The 19,957-nt window shown below is 37.4% G+C and overlaps 1 protein-coding gene across 5 annotated transcripts in view; it reads right to left on the bottom strand.

Annotated features, from left to right (window-relative positions):
* Positions 1–251: 251 nt before the first annotated feature.
* LOC126761446 (uncharacterized) overlaps positions 252–19,957 on the bottom strand; it is a 39,227-nt gene continuing 19,521 nt past the window's right edge. For 3 of the 5 annotated variants that reach the window (XM_050477599.1, XM_050477598.1, XM_050477601.1), the window contains exons 2-8: positions 3,953–4,389; positions 3,575–3,828; positions 2,338–3,387; positions 2,074–2,275; positions 1,010–2,001; positions 747–951; positions 252–689 (exon numbers count right to left, since the gene is read on the bottom strand). In XM_050477599.1, the coding sequence (XP_050333556.1) occupies positions 526–689; positions 747–951; positions 1,010–2,001; positions 2,074–2,275; positions 2,338–3,387; positions 3,575–3,828; positions 3,953–4,274 (3,189 nt within the window). In that variant the 5' untranslated portion in view covers positions 4,275–4,389 and the 3' untranslated portion in view covers positions 252–525. The remainder of the gene's footprint in view (positions 690–746; positions 952–1,009; positions 2,002–2,073; positions 2,276–2,337; positions 3,388–3,574; positions 3,829–3,952; positions 4,390–19,957) is intronic. The other 2 variants (XM_050477597.1, XM_050477602.1) reach the window with 1 other exon arrangement.

Here is a 19,957-nt window from a genome sequence, read left to right as displayed (position 1 = left end):
ATCATTCTAGAGTATATTTAATATTAATAGTAGGTTCTAAACATTATATCTATACATAATTTTTCCATATTTGATTCGTTTAACTAGAAATATTCATTTTTGTCGGGTTAAACTAATTTACAATATATCATTTAATTGGTAATTTATGAACATTTATTCGCCTTAACCTAAATTCAATTTCCGAAGTTCAAAATATAGACGAAAATTGCTAAAGAAATATCAAACAAAAAATTAAGCAAAGTTTTATTACATACATACATATTTATCATTTTATCACAATTTTAATAAATAAGAAATTATATAAGATATATTTTTAACGATTATACGATTATATGTAAGCATTGGTTGCAGTCAGATGCTTATGGGTAGGTCAATAAATTTTATTTATAACATTAACAATTATTTATAACTAGTTTTATTGTATAAAAGGCACAAACGCAGCTACAAATATACTAATATTGACAGACAACTTTATTAAAGTGGCTAACGTCTTGAGACATCCCGCTAGGCTCCATTACAAATCGTCTACTTGCGCTTTTGCGACTCGAGATATGTGGCGGTAAAGGTCAGCAAACGTTGGCGCTGCTTCAGATTGCGGGCGCGCACATGCGCCGAGTTCACCTCCTCCGTATAACTGCCTGGGAACCAGCCTACAACGCCATCCCGTATGCGCTCACCCAGGTACCAACCTAGAAAAAAAATATTAGTTAATTATTTTGTTTTGTGGATTTGTCTTGGTAATTTACCGTCTGGCAATTTTCGCGTTACGTTTACGACATCACCAACCTCCAGACTCAGCGCATCCGGCTCTCTTGTTACGTATGCGTGCTTCGTTATCACTTGCGGACAGTCCCAGGATTCGTAAAGCTTTTCTCCAGGCGTCTCCGGTTCGGGCGGTCGAACTGCCTGCAACCAACGTTCCTGTTCGGAAACTGATGGGCAAGAAAGGAGCTGCAATACAACAAGTTAATAACCGCTATGTAAGTAACAACAAAAGTGGTTGACTTACTAGTTCCACAGTCTTTCGTTCATGATTTTCTAACAATGTCATCAGTATTAGATTTTTGTGCGTCTGACTAATGTCTCTTAGATCGCCCGATGATATGGTTAGCATGCTACGCGGGCAGTAATCGAAGACTATGAATTGCTCTTCGCCCTTACGCTTTGTTAGCACAAGCAAGTCGGAGAAGAGGAATGCGTAGATCGCCACCTTGGAGAATTTTTTGCCGAACGTAAGTTTTACGTCGTCACCGCGCCAAATGAAATGCGTCAACTCGCCGCGCTTCACCAGGAAACGTGGTTTTGAACCAGCTGCAGGTACACCTACAGGCGCTATAGCTAAGGCACGTATCGTCGAAGGGAATTCCAGCTGACGCGCAATACGTTCAATTTCGTATGCTTGTTCGCATCTATTCGCTGCCTCATTGCATTGTGTCACTATTTTATTCATAATGGCCAACGTCATCTTCCAGTTCTCGTATTCGTCATCGTTGGAACTGACTTTACTGAAGACGGCGTCGATCAGCAATGGCAAGCGCGTGATACGTTGCATGGGTAGCATGAGAAAAGAGTGTAGATTTAAGCCACAACAGGTTGGACTCGTTTCGAGTAGATGCAGGTTTTGCGCGAAGATACCGCGCGTCTCCTTCAAGCGACGCAATGTGCGGTCCATGCGCCCTTGATGTTCACAAAATGAGATGTAGACGTGGAAGTATTTCTCGGCCATGGTATAGATGCGCTTACTTAAACCGATCAGCATTATATTGTCTTGCCAACACGCCTCCATTTCGGTAAGTAATCGTTCCGAACATTCATGCACGGGCACTATGTAGGCGAATAACGCTTTTCGATCGCGTGCGCTCACTACATTCGTGTCCCGAAAAATTGGATGATTCATGAAATGACTACGCAATAAATTGAGCGATTTCAGATAACTAGCCTCGGAGGTGATGATTTCAAATTTCGCCTCCTGTAAACTGCGTTCGCGTGGTGTAAGCGTGGCTGTCGGAAAATAAAATATATACAGCTGTCAATAAATGAAAAATGACTTCGAATGAGTCGAGAACAACTCACCTAGCACACATGAGTTTATAACTTCGGGTATTTCACTCCACAAGGTACGGGCTGGCCCGTTCTTTGGTTCAATTAATTGGAAGGCGCTTGGCCGCTGATGTTTCTGACTACTTATGCGTGCCTCACCACGCGTTCCATTCTGTCCGATTTCCTCATAACCGTCCGTTGAACTGTCATGACCCTCCATATCACGAGTGATCGACTGTAATTTTTGTTTTTATTATAATATTAGAATTGGTAATACAAGTATAAATAATCAGTTACCTCTATCTTAGCAGCGTTGTAGATCTGATACAGTGGTTCATTCTGGAACATGCTATGTGGGAGATCATCACCAAGTGCGCCTTCATTACCCGTCGACACACCCGAACTACCACTTGAACTCGCCACTGAAACGCCACTAGTTTGATACAGACCCGCCTCTGTGTACCACGAATTACCGTTGAAAACTGACGATCCACTTTGACTCATTTTACTATCGTTTAGTGAAATTTCTGACTCATGTATCAGCTCGCTCGTGCCATTTTTAAAAACACCACATTCAGCATACCAAGAGGTTGTCGATGAAGCAACGGGTGGCGGTGGTGGTGGATCCTGTGGACGTATGCCAATCGTTGTACGTCGCCGTTGCGAGTTTAGTGCTTTCGTTTCTTTTTTTGCCTTACGCGCTACAGTTGAAAATCTCTGCGCCTCGGGTACAGGCACTGTGGGCGCTGTGGGCAGGTCACCAGATGAGGCTTTCTCTGAGAAGCCAGAATCCAATTCGCCTGAACCGCCGTATGTCGGATCTTCAACGTAAAAGGTGCTGCGTGTAGGCGACAACGATGACATTTGTTTCATATCAAATGTGGAGCCAACTAAACTTTTACGCAAACGTGATTTGAAGCTTTTACCCGATTTCGATTTGGAACGTAATGTGGCAACAGTCGCATCGGCTTTCAAATCAGTTTGATTAGTGGGCGTTTTGTCTGCTGGATTAAGTGCTTTATCATCTACCACAATGGCTGGTGGACTGTGGAACTCTGTATTCTCATAAATGTCTTGTTCTTGTGACGCAGTTGGTGTCTTTTTCACATTTTTCTGTGTCTTGGATTTAGTCTTTGGTGTATTCTCATATATATTGCCACTAACATAGAATTGTGTAGAGTTCTCGTAGAGTTTTTGTTGACTATCACCGTACTTAGTTTGAGAAACGGGAGATTTCTTATTTGAGATGAAATTCTTCAGTTTGCGTACAATGGCGTACACTTGATTTGTGGAGGGAGGTGGATCCGGGAGCTTTACATTACGTATGTCGACGCCGCTGTCATTGTGCTGGAAAGAAAAGTCATAGTGATTAAACATTTATCAAATCGAATGCTAGTTCGCTTCATTGAAAATGCGTCCAATCTAATTCTTTATTAATTTTGGCTAAACCCGCTCACATGTTTACATTTTTTGGGAACATTGCATGGGTTTTTCTTTTTAAAAATCCCAAACAAATTTCATATCGTTTACTTACATTTTTTATATTCTCCTCGGTCTCATAAATTTCATCGGTGTCTGTGTCGAAAGAGTCATAATCATCCGATACCGCCAATGTGCCCAGCCCATGCATCGAGGCCGAGTATTGTTTACTGCGCTGCGAGCCATTTTTCGTAAAATGTGGCACATCTTGACTGTATTTATTATGGCTATTTGTACGCTGGTCAGGTAGCGTGGAGTGGCGTTTATTTCCCAAAGGCGACAAAGTCTCATAGTAGTGATCGGAGTCATCTAAAATGAAAAGAAATAAACGGAAAGATCAGCAATGAGCAAATGGCACATTTGTTAAGTACAGAATACTTCTAAATATACAATTAAGAACACAGTTGATAAAACCTTAGCATGTGGAACGAACCTATGAAGGTGCTCACAGTCATCGACTGCCGTGCGCCACCGGCATTGCCACCCTCAGTAATAGTGGCGCGTACAAACGATAGCCGACCACAGCGATTAATGCGGCTGTTCGCTTCCTGCTCGACCGCAGTCGTTGTGTTTTGATATATGGGTTCACTGATAGCATTATGCTCGTTGACGGCACTATTCAGGTATACCTGACTGGCCGGACAAGTGATGTAGACCTCACCGACCGCACGTGGTCGACGCTTACGCGGTAGCGTGCGCAATGTGCTGCAATTGCTTTCGCCTTGGCTGACATTCGTTACCGCTGGTGCACTCATTTTATAACCGAGTTCATTTCCATATATGTATACTTTTTCTCAATTTCGTTTATTTCTATTTTCTTTAGTTCAATTATTTATTTTGGTATTTTGTTGTATTCTCCTTCAGGAATATCTTTTAGTCGAATCATTGTAGAAGCAAAAAAATATAAACATAAATATGTAGGTTAATGCAGGTCAATTGCACATTGCTTGACATTCTCTTCGCGATTTAATCAAAGCTTACTCAGGCATACTTTCTCGGAGACACACACACGAATACATACAAACTGAGAAATTCTAATTGGTATTAAGACTTCTCCCAAACAAATGTCGGTACCACAAATGCTCGTATCTGCCTTTCCAATAAAAGTAGTTACCCCTTAAATGTCGTCTGACGCGAAAAGTTCAATTGGTTAAGCTGGCAATATTTCTCAATTAAAATCAATTGTCTACCGGGTGTGTAACACTTTACGTCATATGTACATAAGAATGCGTTTTTTTCTGCATTATATTTTTATTTTGTTGAATTTTATGTTATATAATAAAAAAATTAGGTCTACAGATATTACTTGGCATTTTGCGATTGCTTGATTTTAATGGACGCCTCTTTTAAGACAGAATTGCACTGGGAAGTATCCTGCATAGGTTTGAAGTTATAACAAACCTGAAGCATCTCATACATTGTCTTCTCTGTGACAGAACTGTCCTGGCCGAGTGGCGCAGTGAGAATGCGCTACGAAAGCTCCATAAAGGCATCCCGCAATGTAGAGTTCTGTCTCCTTTACTATGGATCTTAGTGTTAAATGACCTACTGAAAAAACTCTAGGAACGAGACCGTCGAGTTATAGCCAAGCTGTCCAATCAAATAAAAGAGAACTGATTTTATTAACCGCAATATGTACCATTTTCAACTTTAAAGAGGTCTTGCCTTCACCGTTTCGAAAAGGTTAAGTCTCATTTGGATGTCATTTTTGATAGAAAGCTATGATGAAAGCCCAACGTCGAGAATAGGGTGAGAAAAGCATTGGTTGCCTTATACCATATTGTGGTGAAAGAGCTATTGGCTCCAAGGGTTTACGAAACCGTAGTTAATCCAATACTGTGCTATAATTTGTGTATTTGTCGGGTGGAGGACGTACGGTAAAACCACACTCGGAACCTTTTCAATGAGCGACCCACATTAACATCAGTGATGCACTACGTACAATACCACCAATGGCACTTAATGCCAATTTGCATATGATACACGTGGAGATAGCCGCAGGTTACTATCAGATTCCAGGGAACTGGCACAGAATAAGGGTACCAGAGAGAGAGACCATCTGAAGTCCTCTCTCACTTCGACTGCATTCCCGACAACTTGGAACACTGCATCTTCTCGGCGCACATAACTCCACGGGATGGAAGGGTTTGAGAGGGAGTCTTCTGTCGGGAACTCTCAATCAACTCTTGTTTCAGACTGCCAGACCACTGTAGTGTCTTTCAAGAAAAAGTGAAATACCCAAATTACATAAGGATGGGAACGGGCAGGGATTAGCCTTTCTTCGTGCATTTGAGTCCTAGATTTATGGGCTTCGAGCGAGGTCAGCAAGCGTTGCTCAGCATGTCGATATGCGGCGGTGTTTTCGATCCAAACCTAGGAGTTCTGGGCATCACAATGGACAAACGTCTCTTGCTGTTCAAGTGGGATTATTTGTGGTCTCACAGTTATTTCAATAGATAATTAATAAAACTCGTAATAATATTGTATACAAAGTATTTATTGGCCCTTCGTTGATGAAGGCATGGTGCAAAATGTACGAAATATTAATGCATATAAAATTTGTAATGATTTTTAGCAATAATTAAGTTTGCACAATATTTCAACGAAACCCATAAAACTAACTAAATATTCAATAAATTTCCTAATGTATGAATACTACCCAATTTTGCCTACTCATTTCACCCTATAATTTGTTGAGTATACTGTAGGTCAAAACACTTTGCCGTTCGCTTTGTTCGAACTAATTGGTTTTTGTTAAGTGCTTTGTAAACTATTTACATTGTGCGATGGATCATTGGTGAAATAATGGACTCGTAGTATGTATGTCAAGAAACAAATATTTGAAAATATTGCAATTGGCGATTAATTGGGCATACATTTATTATCACATCTGCATAAAAATTACCGTTTTTTTGCACGTGAGTAAAAGTTCAGAAATTAAAATTATTGTAAGTTTGCTTTCATGTCTACTAGCCTTCGTCTTAAGTATTGACGTATGTATCAATTGAAAACGAGGAGTTATGATTGACCGTACGTAAGATTGGACTTTCCAATGCCATTAGAGCATTTTTCCGGGGAAATCTTGACAAAATATTGCATACTCATTTCCAAAAATAAGCATCTCTCTGTTTATCATATCCAAGAAGCTTTTAACATCGATTTATCAATGAGTTTAATAACACAATAATTGATGCATTAACGCTTATAAAGTGCAATTGATTTAGTTATCGAAGAAATCCAAGCCTCTCACGAAATTTTCGATTTAACTTTAAGAAGGGTGCATCCTCTATGTCCGGGTACTATACTAGACTAACTGGTAAATATTATGATAGTCAGCATTTTTAATGTTACAAGCCAAATATTCATCACCCTAATTCAACCGTTATCTTAGGCTGCACCGAAACTATAATACCCTTCACAAACATATGTATTCTATATGTATATTTACTTGTCCGATATCCGATTCCGACAAATGAGCAGCTTGAGGAAAAAAGGACGTGTTACAAATTACAGATTCAGACATAAAAACTGAGGGACTAGTTCGCATATATACAGAAAGACAAATGTACAGACCTATCAGCTTCTCGCAGGATATAGTTGGAGGAAAAAATACAGGAGATGTATATCGCACATAAGGTCCTATCGAGCTTATTGTGCGAAAGATTGTAGCCCATCGTAAACAAATTGATTGATTATGTCTTTGTAAACTGAAGTTAACTGCGTCAGGTTCGGGAAGGACGACTCTGAACCGTTCGATATTAAACAAGGCTTCAGACGGGTAGACTCCCTATTATGTGACTTCTTCAATCTATTGAAGGAGAAAATAAAACTAGCTGCATTGCTAAATGGAGAAAGTACTATCTTCTTTAAGAGTATACAACTGCTCTTTCCAGACCGAAAAAGAGAACCTTTGGGTCTGGCAATGAAGGAGGTGAAGACAAGCCAACAACAATTTCCGACTTGAAATTCAACGCGCAGTCCCTATTGCTAACAGGTGCTTTGGACTGAGTAGGCAATTGAAAAGTAAAGACCTGAGGACTGAGTCAATTAAAAAAAAATTAATGGACCAATTGTTAAAATTATCTAAAAACTTGCAAAATAGGCTCCTTTTGCGTCGATGAAGCGCTGCCAGTGAGGAATAGGCTTGAGAGCCGAGGTGCATGATACTTGAATTCCCTCTGTCGTCTCAAAATACTTGACTTTCATCGGCCTTTTCAGGCAAGGAAACAAAAAAAGTGGGAGGGGGTGGTTGTTGCTGCACACCTAGGCTAAAGCGCGGCTGCGGAAACATTGAGATGGCGGCCTTGGTTAGGTTCAAATTTTCCTGGAACATTTCCACTCGCCGCAATTTCTGGTCGTCATGATAAGTCGGTGTTAGGCAACGGACAATGGTGAATAGCGCATTCGCTGGAACGATGAGCTATACGAAATATACACCGACAGTGGTTAAGGTTCATGTTGTCCGAATGGATGAGAATATCGCAGCTTTGAAAGTTTTAGATTGAATAACCGCTGGTGGAAGCAAGGAACGTGGTAGACCTTTGATCCATTGAAAAGAACTTGGTACCTCTGGCGTGGTATCTATTGACGCCGAATAGCGAAAAGAAGAAACGACTGGCGCGTTGTAAGCTGTATCTACGCTAGTAAAGCAGAAAGCTTTAGATGTTTAAATTGTGGATAACCCTTGTCCCACATGCTCAGCACCTGTCCTCAAGATGAAAGAAGATTTCAAACAAAACGTTGCAGTTTATACCGTAAGATGCGGAAAACTATGGTAAATTAATACAACTCACACGCGAGATATACATTTTTTTTAAATCGTAATTATACTCTATTTCAATCTGAATATAATTTAACTCTCTCAAGGTCATGTAATTACTAAAAACTGGTAATTTATGGAATTATGTGAATTTCGCCCATATCAACAAGTTTTATTGTTAAACAGTTATTTATGGTAGATGGGCTATTTTGTTTGTAATAGTTGTTGTTGGACAACTTAATTAAAACAAATGCCAAGTTTGTTTGCATTTATGGTCTAATTCATGAGGGTAATTGGGTGCAAAATGCAAACGTTTAAAATGTATGTATGTACATATGTCTGTATATACATATATACACCTATTTACATATTTATAAACCAGTATACTCTAGCACTCTATTAAAATGAGAACTCCAGCGCTCAACATATGTTTACATATGTACATAGCGCCAGTACATAAAGATCATGTTGGCAAAAATGAACACGGAAAAGTGAAAAACGCTCAACTAAACCAGAGTCGACAAACAAAAAATAAAATTCAACAAAAATGCTTATGTTGTTGCGTCAAAACTTGAAATGGCGCGCAGCTTCAGCGTTGAGGCAGGAAGAGGGCGGCAGCATATGGTCACAGGCATACAGGTGAGCAATGAACCGGTCTATAATATCGACACCAAGTTGAGCTGACGTTTGGTTTTATTTTAATGTCAATTTATTTTGTTTTTTAAACTTCAATACCAGCGCAAAATTAATTATTATATGCGCTTGTGTGTGTGTGCAACCACGAAACGTTACCATGAACAGTGGTTTATGGACGAAGAAGTATGTATGTAAAAATTATAAATTTATACCCTAAACAGGGTCAAGTTTTTCATGAAGTTTGTAGCACTGGGTACTCTATAAAATGTATATATAAAATAAAATAAATAATAAGCATGATGAGCTTAGTCGTTTTAGCCATCCATCTGACTGGTCGGTCAGTTTTTCAGATATTAATCTGAAATTTTGCACACGTCCTTTTCTTCCCAAGAAGCTGGTCATTTTTATCATATAAATTGATCGGCATCAAGTGCTTATATGGAAAACACTTTCCCTTGACGAGATTTTTACAATGAATGTTATTGCCTAAGGAAATAATGCAATATTCGAAGAAATTGTTCAAATCGGATCACTATAATATATAGCTCCAATACATATGAACGAAATCAAGTACTTCTATTTTTAATAGCAAAAGCAATGAATATCGTGATATTGTATGCAGCATCAATATGGATACAAGCGCTGAACATAAAATTATATGTAAGACCAATAGAAACATTGTAAAGGCTTTCTGCAATCTGAGTAATAAGTGTTTTCCGAACGATATCAAGCGATGCTGCTAAAGTATGCCGAATATTGATATCAAGGGCAACGAATTTGCGACACTACAAGTACATATTATGTATCAGCTATCAGAGTGGAAAAAGCGGAGAGAAGCAAGAGCCTTACAATGTGGCAGCAGCTTTGGCAAACCTCATCCAAACGACGATGGACCCATAGACTGATCCCAGACATTCATTCGTGGATAGACGACATGGGGACCTGAATTTCCACCTAACCCAAATACTGAGTGGCCATGGATACTTTAATAAGTATCTATTCAAGATTAATCATGACGTTAATCCGTGTCTCCCGACGTGTACAGAGTGCATAGAAGACTCTGAACACGTATTGTTTAAGTGACCTAGTTTTTTGAACATAAGGGAAAAGTTAAAATCTACACTCGGTGGTAGTGTAACGGTGAAAAACTTTACAATATATGGGTCAAAAACTTAAGAAACTTACAATACATAGAATAGGAGTCAGTCAGTCTCTCCGTACAATAGAAGAGACTTAAATGTTTTTTTCTCTCCCAAGAAGTTTTTGGTATTAATCCGGTTGTTTCGTGGGTGAGATATGAGTTCGGAGTAGGTTGGGTTTAGCGGACTAAAGTTCCGCACTTCGGCTTTTGAAGTTTCCCCCAACAAAAAAAATATATATATTTCTTTTAAAGAACTTTTTGTGTTCGTGAACGGTATAATAGCTACGGTGCAACCGAAGTTAATTTTTTTCTTATTGTTTTAGTTTTTTATAAGTCTGTTTCATGAGCAATGTACGTTTTGTTTTTGCAGTGAGTGGAGTCACACTACTCAAAAGATTTTACCTGTAAGTAATTTTCTGAGAATTCTGCCAAGCTTTCAAGCGAATTCTTGTGGAGAAAAATGTCCATAAATATTTCCAAAAAAAAAAAACAATATTAATTTGCAATTATTCCGTCTTATCGAATAAATAATGTACTTTTGCAAAATTGAGTTATGTCATTTATGAATTAAAATACTCATATTACACACATCCATACATACATGTGTAGTAAATGAGTTTTTCTCGCATTTGTGTCTTTTCAACAAATGGCTTCTTGAGTGGGATTAATATCTGCTTGGTATTTCCAAAAACTGGACGCAAATTAGAGCTTACTCCGAATGGTAAAATGTATAGAAACCGGATTTTGAAGCAACTTTGCTGCTGACTAAATTTATAAAGACTTACCAAATTCAGTTGATTCACTGAAATATTTTTATAGCTATGTTTGCATCTCTTTTTGTGTTATTTGTGCTAGATGACAAACCATCGAATAACATAGTTTTAACCGAATATATGGCAACCTTAAATTTGAGACAAAACAAAGATCCTCCTTTGTTCTTTAACACTTCTTTATTTCATTTTTTTTTTGATTTTCGTCATTTGATTTTATTTAATTCTACCTCGAAAAATAGTAAGGATCTCTTCCCTCTTAAGTAGTTTATAATTAAGGTTATTGTCTTCATTATATTCGCAATGGAAAGAAATCTCCTCAAATACTTAACCTTTCGGAGTGGATTTGAAACATGCAGTGCCTTTTATTCGCCGATTAACAAGTCTCTAGTCCCAAGCAAGTTAAATCCAGCAAACATTTTTTTTGGTGGTGCCATATATCAAACGGACAGAAAAGTTCGTATCCTCTCAATGGTAAGGCCACAATAATTTATATGTTTCATTGTCAATTCTAACCTTCAAAAGCAACCTGCATATTCCACATTCCCCCGGCTAGAAGTCCAAAATGTACAGGCGGCAAGGTCTGCCTGTCGTAAGAGGCGACTAAAGTCCATGGCACTATGGCTTGTCTCGAAATATCAGCATAGTCTTGTCAGAAATAGTGCTATAATACTCAGCTTGAACTAATTCATGAGATTCTTTCTAATTGATTTGAAGTCCAAGCGACAAATGACAGCAGTTATTTAATTTTAATGGGTGCTCAACTGGTAGTAGCAAAAGCTACAAGGTCTGACCGGAGATTTAAATCTGGTACCACGGGGAGCAGTTAGACATTGGTGTTCGTTCCAATCTGCTCATTGGGTTAGGCCCTTTGTGAGATTCTTAAACTTAAAACTTAAAGTCATATAGAATTGAAAATTCAGTTCAGTGTGGAGTCGCACCGCGACCGGATGGCGGACCCACAGCACGGCAGAGGTTTTAGGTCGGCCTCGAACCCGACCATGGTGGAAAAGATGTCCTTTTCACCTGACCAATTGGAACCGAATAATACTTGCAGAAAGCTTGTATTAGCTTGCTAACTGCTGCACTTGTCGTGTTAGTAGGGTTGACGATAAACGAAATGGCCTACCAAAAGAAACTGGACGACATGAAAGAGTTAACGAAAAAATTTTGGATGATTATAAAATGAGATTGGTGAAGATAGACCTTACTAACGGTATTAAAGAAATGAATTGGTCTTATGTTGTATGGACTATGTTTATTGTTCATAAACGTATAGGTATGCGGCTGAAATTGCTCACACAACCACGACCAAAGACAACAACGAATTGATGACTTTAGAAATTCTTATATGAAGCATGTACTTCATATAGGCTAGGGGAGGTAACAGCCAGATTTTATCCGTTTTAGTCACAAGGATACATTAATGTAAGAAAAAGATTATCTACGAATTTTCTGTTTAAAGTGAGTGTGGTGAGAGCTCATACAACTATGAGAAAAGAAAACGACGCATTGATGGAGCTTTATCATAATTTTGGGGTCGAGTGAGAGAAGTCCAAAATTAAAACGTTTTTACTTTGAGATCATATTGGAACATATGAAGTACGAAATTGGGCAAAAAATTATCCTCTTTGAAAAAGAGGAAAGTTTACGTTCGTTAACCTCATTATGGTATAATTTGAAATTTTGTCACCGTTTGACGGTCTATGTATGTAGTTTTTGAACAATTCCTGATCTGAAATGGAAGGTTTTTACATTGGTCCTTTCATCCCATTAGAACAATATCATCCATTTTATCACCTTTACATATTTTATTTCGTATTCGGTGTAGTATGTAAAGTCCTCTCTCTACGAACAAAAACCAAACTCAATAATTCACTCAATATTCCCGTCCTGCTATGTGGGGCAGATGCATGGACGATGACAACATCTGATGACTCGACATTACGAGTTTTGGAGAGAAAGGTTCTGCGGAAGACTTATAGTCTATTGGGCATTAGCAATGGCAAATACAGCAGTCGATGGAACGATGAGCTGTACGATATATACGACGACATTGACATAGTTCAGCGAATTAAAAGACAGCGAGGTTATGTCGTCCGAATGGACGAAAGCAATCCAGCTCTGAAAGTATTCGACGCAGTACCCAGACGCAGGAAAGACCAGGTGGAGAAGGATCTGCTTTCGCTTCGAATCTTCAATTGGCGCCAAGCAGTGAAAAGGAAGAACGACTGGCGCGCTGTTGTATGTAAACTCAACTTTAACCGCGGTGTCTCCGCCAATAAAGAGGAAGATTCGGTGTAGTGTGGAAGATTCAACTACAAGTTGAACAGTGAATAATTTCACTATTTCATACTCCTTCACTTGTAACTTGTACTTAATACTTCAGCTTCATATAACATGTAGAGCGAATACAATAATAATACGAAATAACCTCTCGAACTTTATACTACACATGGGCAATAAACATCTTAATCTGTTAATGGTGACCAACCATACTCCATAAGTGCGTGCTTGGCTGTGCATTGTTCGCATGATACATAAACCTAGAAACGTCATTTCATTGTTTATTGTGTCTGATCTCTTCATGGTTATGCCACTTCTTCACAGCGTCACATCGCCGCATCTACTTACAAGGTTAAACGCGAACATGAACTGACCGTTTCTGGCATTTCCTTGGCGAGCAACACGACAATCACCATGTGCAGTCTGTCTGCGTTTTCTGCTACGCATTCATAGGTTATCTGTCAATAATTTAATTATACATAAAAGCAGGTACATAAGTGAGCTTATGTGCATATATGCATGCAATTATTCGTTTGTTTATATTTTTGCAGTTTTTTGCAAACCATGAAATGCATTCGATTGTTGCTGGTGAATCCATTGACTTGACTTGGCAGTCAAGGCATTTTCATTTTCATTTCCATTTCGATTTTAATTTGCTTCGTTTTACGTTTTATTTTGAAAGTAATTCGCCTTTGTTTGCACTCGCCTTGCTGGCAATTGTAGCAATTAATTACGAATGCATTTTGCAGCGCCGTTGCATGTTTACATTTGTGGCTCATACGAGGTGGCATCAATTATTGCCAATATTTGTGTTGCACTCAAATGGACGCATATAAAAAGTGGCTTCTTTTTAAACAAGACTTTCGCCTACCTGCATATATATACATATGTATGTACATGTTTAACTGCATATATATTTTTAAGTGTTTTATTATCTTCAGTATGAATTCTACGCAGCTCAAATACGCAGTGCGTGCACATTAGGAGGGTAAAAAAAAAAAACAAATAAATATAATATTTTTTTTCGTTCGGTACTATCTACAAAATGGTTTCCTACGATTTTTTCATAAACCCAACTTAAGCTTGAGGGGTTACATGGGTTTATGGTTTTCAAAAAAACGATTTGTTTATTATCTTATTAAATTCTATAATACCTTTAGAATATTGTCATAAATTTTCAAGTGGATCCGAGTAATAGTTTCGGAGACACAGTCTTAAGAACTTGTGCGCTCGAGACTAGCTAGGCTAAGTGCCCCGTCTTTAAACGCGTTTTTCTCGAAACTGTGGTTTTGAAGTCAGTTAACAAGATTTCTTGAGAACTACCTTACCGATCTTCATGAAAATTTACACAGGTCTTTGAGAAACAATTCCTAAAGGATTGGAAGAAGGTTTTTTTTCGATTTCAAGTATTTGAAAAAAAAAAAATGACGTAAATTTTTACTGAAACTTTTTTTTTTTTTTTACAAATATGTTTGCCAAAATTCCAAAATTCCAATTCTCAGATTTTTTCCTTTGCTCAAGTTCTAAGTTAAAGTTATAACTAAAACACGGTTTTTTTCTCTATAGATGATCCTGTAAGAAGTTATCCTGCCAACGTGAGCGCATCTTTTTTCCGAGGGGTCACCGGAAATAGCGTCGCAATGGCCGAGTTTGAAATATTTTTTCCAAAAATTTCAGAATTTTTTGTTAATAACGTAACAATAAAAATTTGTAATAACAAAAGATTCAAATAAATATTTAATTTTTATACTTGTGTATAAGAAAAAAATTGTTGAAAAAAGCTTGGTTTTACCAGAGAAAACAAATGAACCCCATAGGTAACAAAAATTTAGTAGAGCAATAAATTTAGCAATTATGAGTATTCCGATTTACAATGACTTTTACTAGTAGGAACTTCTACTTAAAATTAAGCGCTCATACTTGGAGAGACCTCCTTAGAGAGGATCATAGACAGAGTACCAAGCGAAAAAGATAATTTTGCTTCACCTACCCTAATGCACTTTACGTAAAGGTAATGAGTTACAATTTATTTTTGTCCAAGGTAAATATTTATTTGCCAGCGAACAGTTCTCATGAAATATAGTAAGTATTGATATGAATTTACGATCTCGTACTGCGAAGATAGTGAGCTCCATTTCCTGTTAATGTGAACATGATCACGAAGCAGAGAGTTGGCTTCCAGGTACGGTAAAGGCATTCCAATCCTTTTACGTGGCAGTGTTACTAAGCCAAATAATGAAAATCGAGGAGTGTGTTAATTTTTATGAAAGTAAAAAACCTGAACTAAATAGAAAGACTTGTTTAACATTTTACTATACGTTTAATATATCAGTGTCAGCATGCGCAACAGACTTAAGATAATGTATTTTGATATTTAGTAAAAAAGCTTGATATATTTCCATAATTATTTTAGCGCAATTAAAAGCATCCGGTTCTAAGATATTGCTTAAGTTAAAATACAATGTCGGTTCTCGAATAAGCTGGTCAGAATAAATATAATTGTTGCCATTAATCTATTATGTATATCTATACTATATTAATATATATGTAAAACTATAACTTTAAGTTTCTTAAGACAAGGTACCACTAAACTAATAGCATTAACATTGTTTCAGGCATATAATATTACAATAAACTACATTTATTATACCCTGAACAGTGCTTGAACAGTTTGTGACGAAGTTTGTAACACACAAAGGCAACATCGGAGACTCTATAAAGTAGGAGTACCCAACGGACAACTATAAGATATGTCTGTCATACAAACTGATCCATAAAAATAAAGCCCTTATATGGAAAACTTTTTTATTTGACAAAATATCTTAAATATTCAAGTCTATGCAATTATCACCGAAAATATTTATTTTTACCACTATAGCGTACATTGTGTCAAAAAAGCGCACAGTAATTAAATTTCCAGGTAAATGCTGTTTCAAAAAAATATATTTTGCTAAGTTGCTAGGACTGTTCTTAATTACTATGCCAAATATGAGTGCGATCTGTCAACCAGTTCGTTTACAGCTGCTACTTAAGTCGGTACAACTCAGTAGTGCGTTGCGATTTTTACAATGAATAAAAATATCGAACAAAGAATTTGTCTCAAATTTTATATTTCTAACCAAATTGCATATGCGAAATTGTTGCGAATGTTGGAAAAGGCTTACGGTGATTCAGTTTTTCAAAAACACAAGCCAACGGGTGGTACAAAGCCTTCAAGGCAATCGGGAGATCGTTGAAGACATGCCTCGTTCTGGACGACCTTCGACCTCTACAACTAATGAAACTATTGAAAAAGTGAAGGATATGGTGCTTAAAAATCGTGATGATCTCTCGCGAGTCCGTTCGAATGACTTTGGTGGATATTTTGAGTATGAAACGCCTACTTGCTCGACTTGTCCAGAAAAAGCTGAATGTTTTTCAAAAAGAGTACCGTAAACATCTTTGCACATGCTTGATTGTGCGAATACCAATCCCACATTTGTAGAGAGCATTATAACTGCCGATGAGACATGGGTTTATCAGTTTGACATGCAAACGAGTCAACAATCATGAGAATTGAACGCGTTTGACTGGAAGTCGATCGAAGAGATAAAACAAAATTCGCTGAAGGAGTTAAAGGTCATCCCAAAAAATGCTTATGAAAAGTGTTTCTGGGACTGGAAAAGTGACTGGGAATAAATATTGATGAATAATTCAATATTTTCCGTATTATTTACAATTTCCGGGTACTTTTTTGTCACAATGTATAGCTGCCATACAAGTTGACCGATAAAAATCGAGATTTAAATCTTGTATACCCTTTTATGCGAAACAAATTGCAAATGAAAACCATTCGAATGTCTTATAATTTTTCTAAGAAATTTTTTCATCAGATAATTCATATTTAACTTTATTTTCTTTAAGATAGAACGATCTTTTCTTGGCTTGAATTATTACATTCAAATTGATCAATAGCAGTAGAAGAGCTTTTGCCAAAGTTGAATGATTAAATAATTATTTGTAGTTCAATTTAATTGCTTTAGAAAAATGGACCGAAGCATCTGATATTATAATATATGATAATTATTATTTAAGGTATTGACTATGTTTATTTCGCACAGCCAAATTAATTTAGTACATTAAGATTATTATTGAGAAACCAGTTTTTGTTTTTCAGACATTTGACTACTCGATCAACAATAGGCGCGATTCTGTTATATTTTCTTCTTTTCCTTGTTTTATATTTTTTTTTGGCACCAAAAGGTAGAGTTAAACCAAAAATTTACAATGTGGACGACAACCCGCAGAGTAGCATTCCAGGTTCAGCTCGATTGCAATTCGCTTGAGAATTAATGTAGTAAAATCTTAGTTTTATTTTGTATGGCAAATCGATCTAAATTAGCACTTTAATCGAGCAAAGGCCGGTTAATTGATCAATTAAGAGCTGTGTGAAAAGGCTATTACTCAGAAGTGGACGACAATAGGGAGGAAAAATCTACCATATGAACAATAAGATACAGAAACATATTTCAATATTTGGTTAGAAAGGTTCTAAATTCATTTCATTTTTATATTTGATTTTTATTCAACTAGTAGTAAATTACAAATTCATTCGATTTAAATCGTAATTTTGGGTGATGAAAATATCTCACATTGAAGCTTCATATTCAATATTGTCATCATTTGTACGAATATATTAAATTCGTACATATTTGGTGGAAGTTTAAATTTGGGATTGAAATGACTATCTTTAAAATGTAAATAGCGGCTATCATACTCGTACAACGTTGCTGGAATGCTTGAAGGGCAAAATCTCTTAAAAAGGACTTTGATAATGAAGAAAGTGCTCATCGATCACGAAAATATATTGTGTCACAAATTAATGAAAATGATCACTCAATTTCATGAAGTGTATTCATTTCATCTACCATATTTTTGGATCTGACCCCCACCGAGTTTTTACTGTGCTCATACATATCACAAGGTAATGCTCAACGGCGTGAAATTCAGGCAATCAAGAATTAATCACTGAAACAATCAATCGTATAAATGGTACCTACTTTTCTTTAAACTGATGTATAATTTTCAGCCACTTGCAAATAATATTTCATGAAGCTTATACACTTGACTATGGCTGCAACTTAGAACACTTAGCAATGCCCAGCTGCTCCACTCAGTCCACTAGCCAAAGCTATTTTTGCAATTTTGCTGCGGAAATGTAAATTTTCACGCCAACAATTCGCACCAAGCAATTAACGGACTCTGCTCAATTGATGTACAAAAACATATGTAGGTGTGTATGTATGCTTGAATTTGGCTTTGTAGCGCAACGTAAGCAAAATGTTGCTTCTGATTTCATTATGACGTTTCCTCTTTTATCATAGTTGAAAAATAAATTCTGTTAATTAATTTACAAGCGTGTTGATCGAATTAATGAATGAACTTGTTCGCCTTCAAGTATTTTCACTTTTTGGTCTAGTTTGTGTCTATTTTTTAGACCATTAATTTTAGTTCCTCTGTTTGCTTCTTCGTAAGTTCGTAATTGTCTGCAAACTCGTTGAATTAGGCTCATTAGCATATTCAGTTTTTTTGGTCGCTTTGAACTCCAATTTTTGGTAGACTTTCAATGTTTATGGCACAGTCGAAATCGAAAGCGAGTGTTCTTAAAAAAGTGGTAAAGTCGTATATTTTGATAGAATGAGTAATTCTTATTGTGTCGATTATATTTATCTTCATAAATATTTTATTTGGAATTGAGAAATTATTTATCATATCTAAACGCAAGAGATTTTTTTTGTATAGATAGCACCGTGATACTGTAGTCTAAAGCAAGTATTTATATAATATAATACTCTTATGACCTAAATGTGTTCTTAGTTTCGCTAAAGATTATCCTAAGGAATTCGTATCCTTGATAAAAAGCGTTCATGCAAGCCAAATATTGAGAAGAGAGTACGGAAAGAATAGGTTGGCTCATATTACTGTAGAGAAGTTATGGGGAAAGGTGGAGACCCTCGCCAAAGTTAGTATTTTGGCTCTACGAAACCGTTATCAAGCCAATAATGCTCTATAGTATATTTGTCTGGTGGAAAGTGCTCGAAAAGGCTCCTTCTGCTAAAAAGCTTGAATGTGTCAAAGAGCGGCTCTCATTAGCTTCTCTGGTTTACTAAGGACTAAACCAACAATCAACATAGCACACGTGGTCATCTGCCGGCAGTTGTATTGCTACGAAGTATGCTATAAGGCTCAGAGAAGCTGGTTTTCTGAAGGTGTTCGAATAAGGACATGTTTCTCCTTCTTAAACTGCATTCCTGAAAATTTGGACCACTGCGACGCAAAGGCTGTTTATGACGGCTTTTTTTATGCTCACCAACCGAAGAAGAAGAGAAGAGGTTCAGTGAGCCTTTTCACATACGGATCAAAACTAGGAGAGACAATTGGACGACGAGTTTTCTGTAAGGAACTCTTCGTCAAGCTTAGCTTTAGACTACCGGACTACTGCTGTGGAAGTGGCTGAAGTGACTGTCAAGGTTGCGATAGACATACTGTTGCGAAGCGCAGCTCCTTTCAGGGAGATGATCGTTCAATCCGACAGCAGAGCGGCAATACTAGCGCTGAGCTCACTAACTGTGCGTTTGTCTTCACTAGAAATAGCATAAAGACTTCATCATCAGATCTGGAGGCCGGTCATAGTTGCATCGCTAACTGCAAAGCCAATGAGTAGCTAGAAGGCGCACCTTTGCTCATTTAGAAATGAGACCGAGTTGGATCTCCATTGGCGTCTTACGTTCTAGCCCTGGACCAATGTACCTCGCGTGCGCTTAGCAGGCGCTGGTCACCAGTTGTATGAAGGAGGGTAAGGTGGAA

Source organism: Bactrocera neohumeralis, chromosome 6 (genome assembly GCF_024586455.1).
Source record: "Bactrocera neohumeralis isolate Rockhampton chromosome 6, APGP_CSIRO_Bneo_wtdbg2-racon-allhic-juicebox.fasta_v2, whole genome shotgun sequence".
NCBI classification, from domain to species: domain Eukaryota; kingdom Metazoa; phylum Arthropoda; class Insecta; order Diptera; family Tephritidae; genus Bactrocera; species Bactrocera neohumeralis.
Note: the sequence above shows the minus strand (reverse complement) of the source record. Positions and strands in the feature narration are given on the sequence as shown.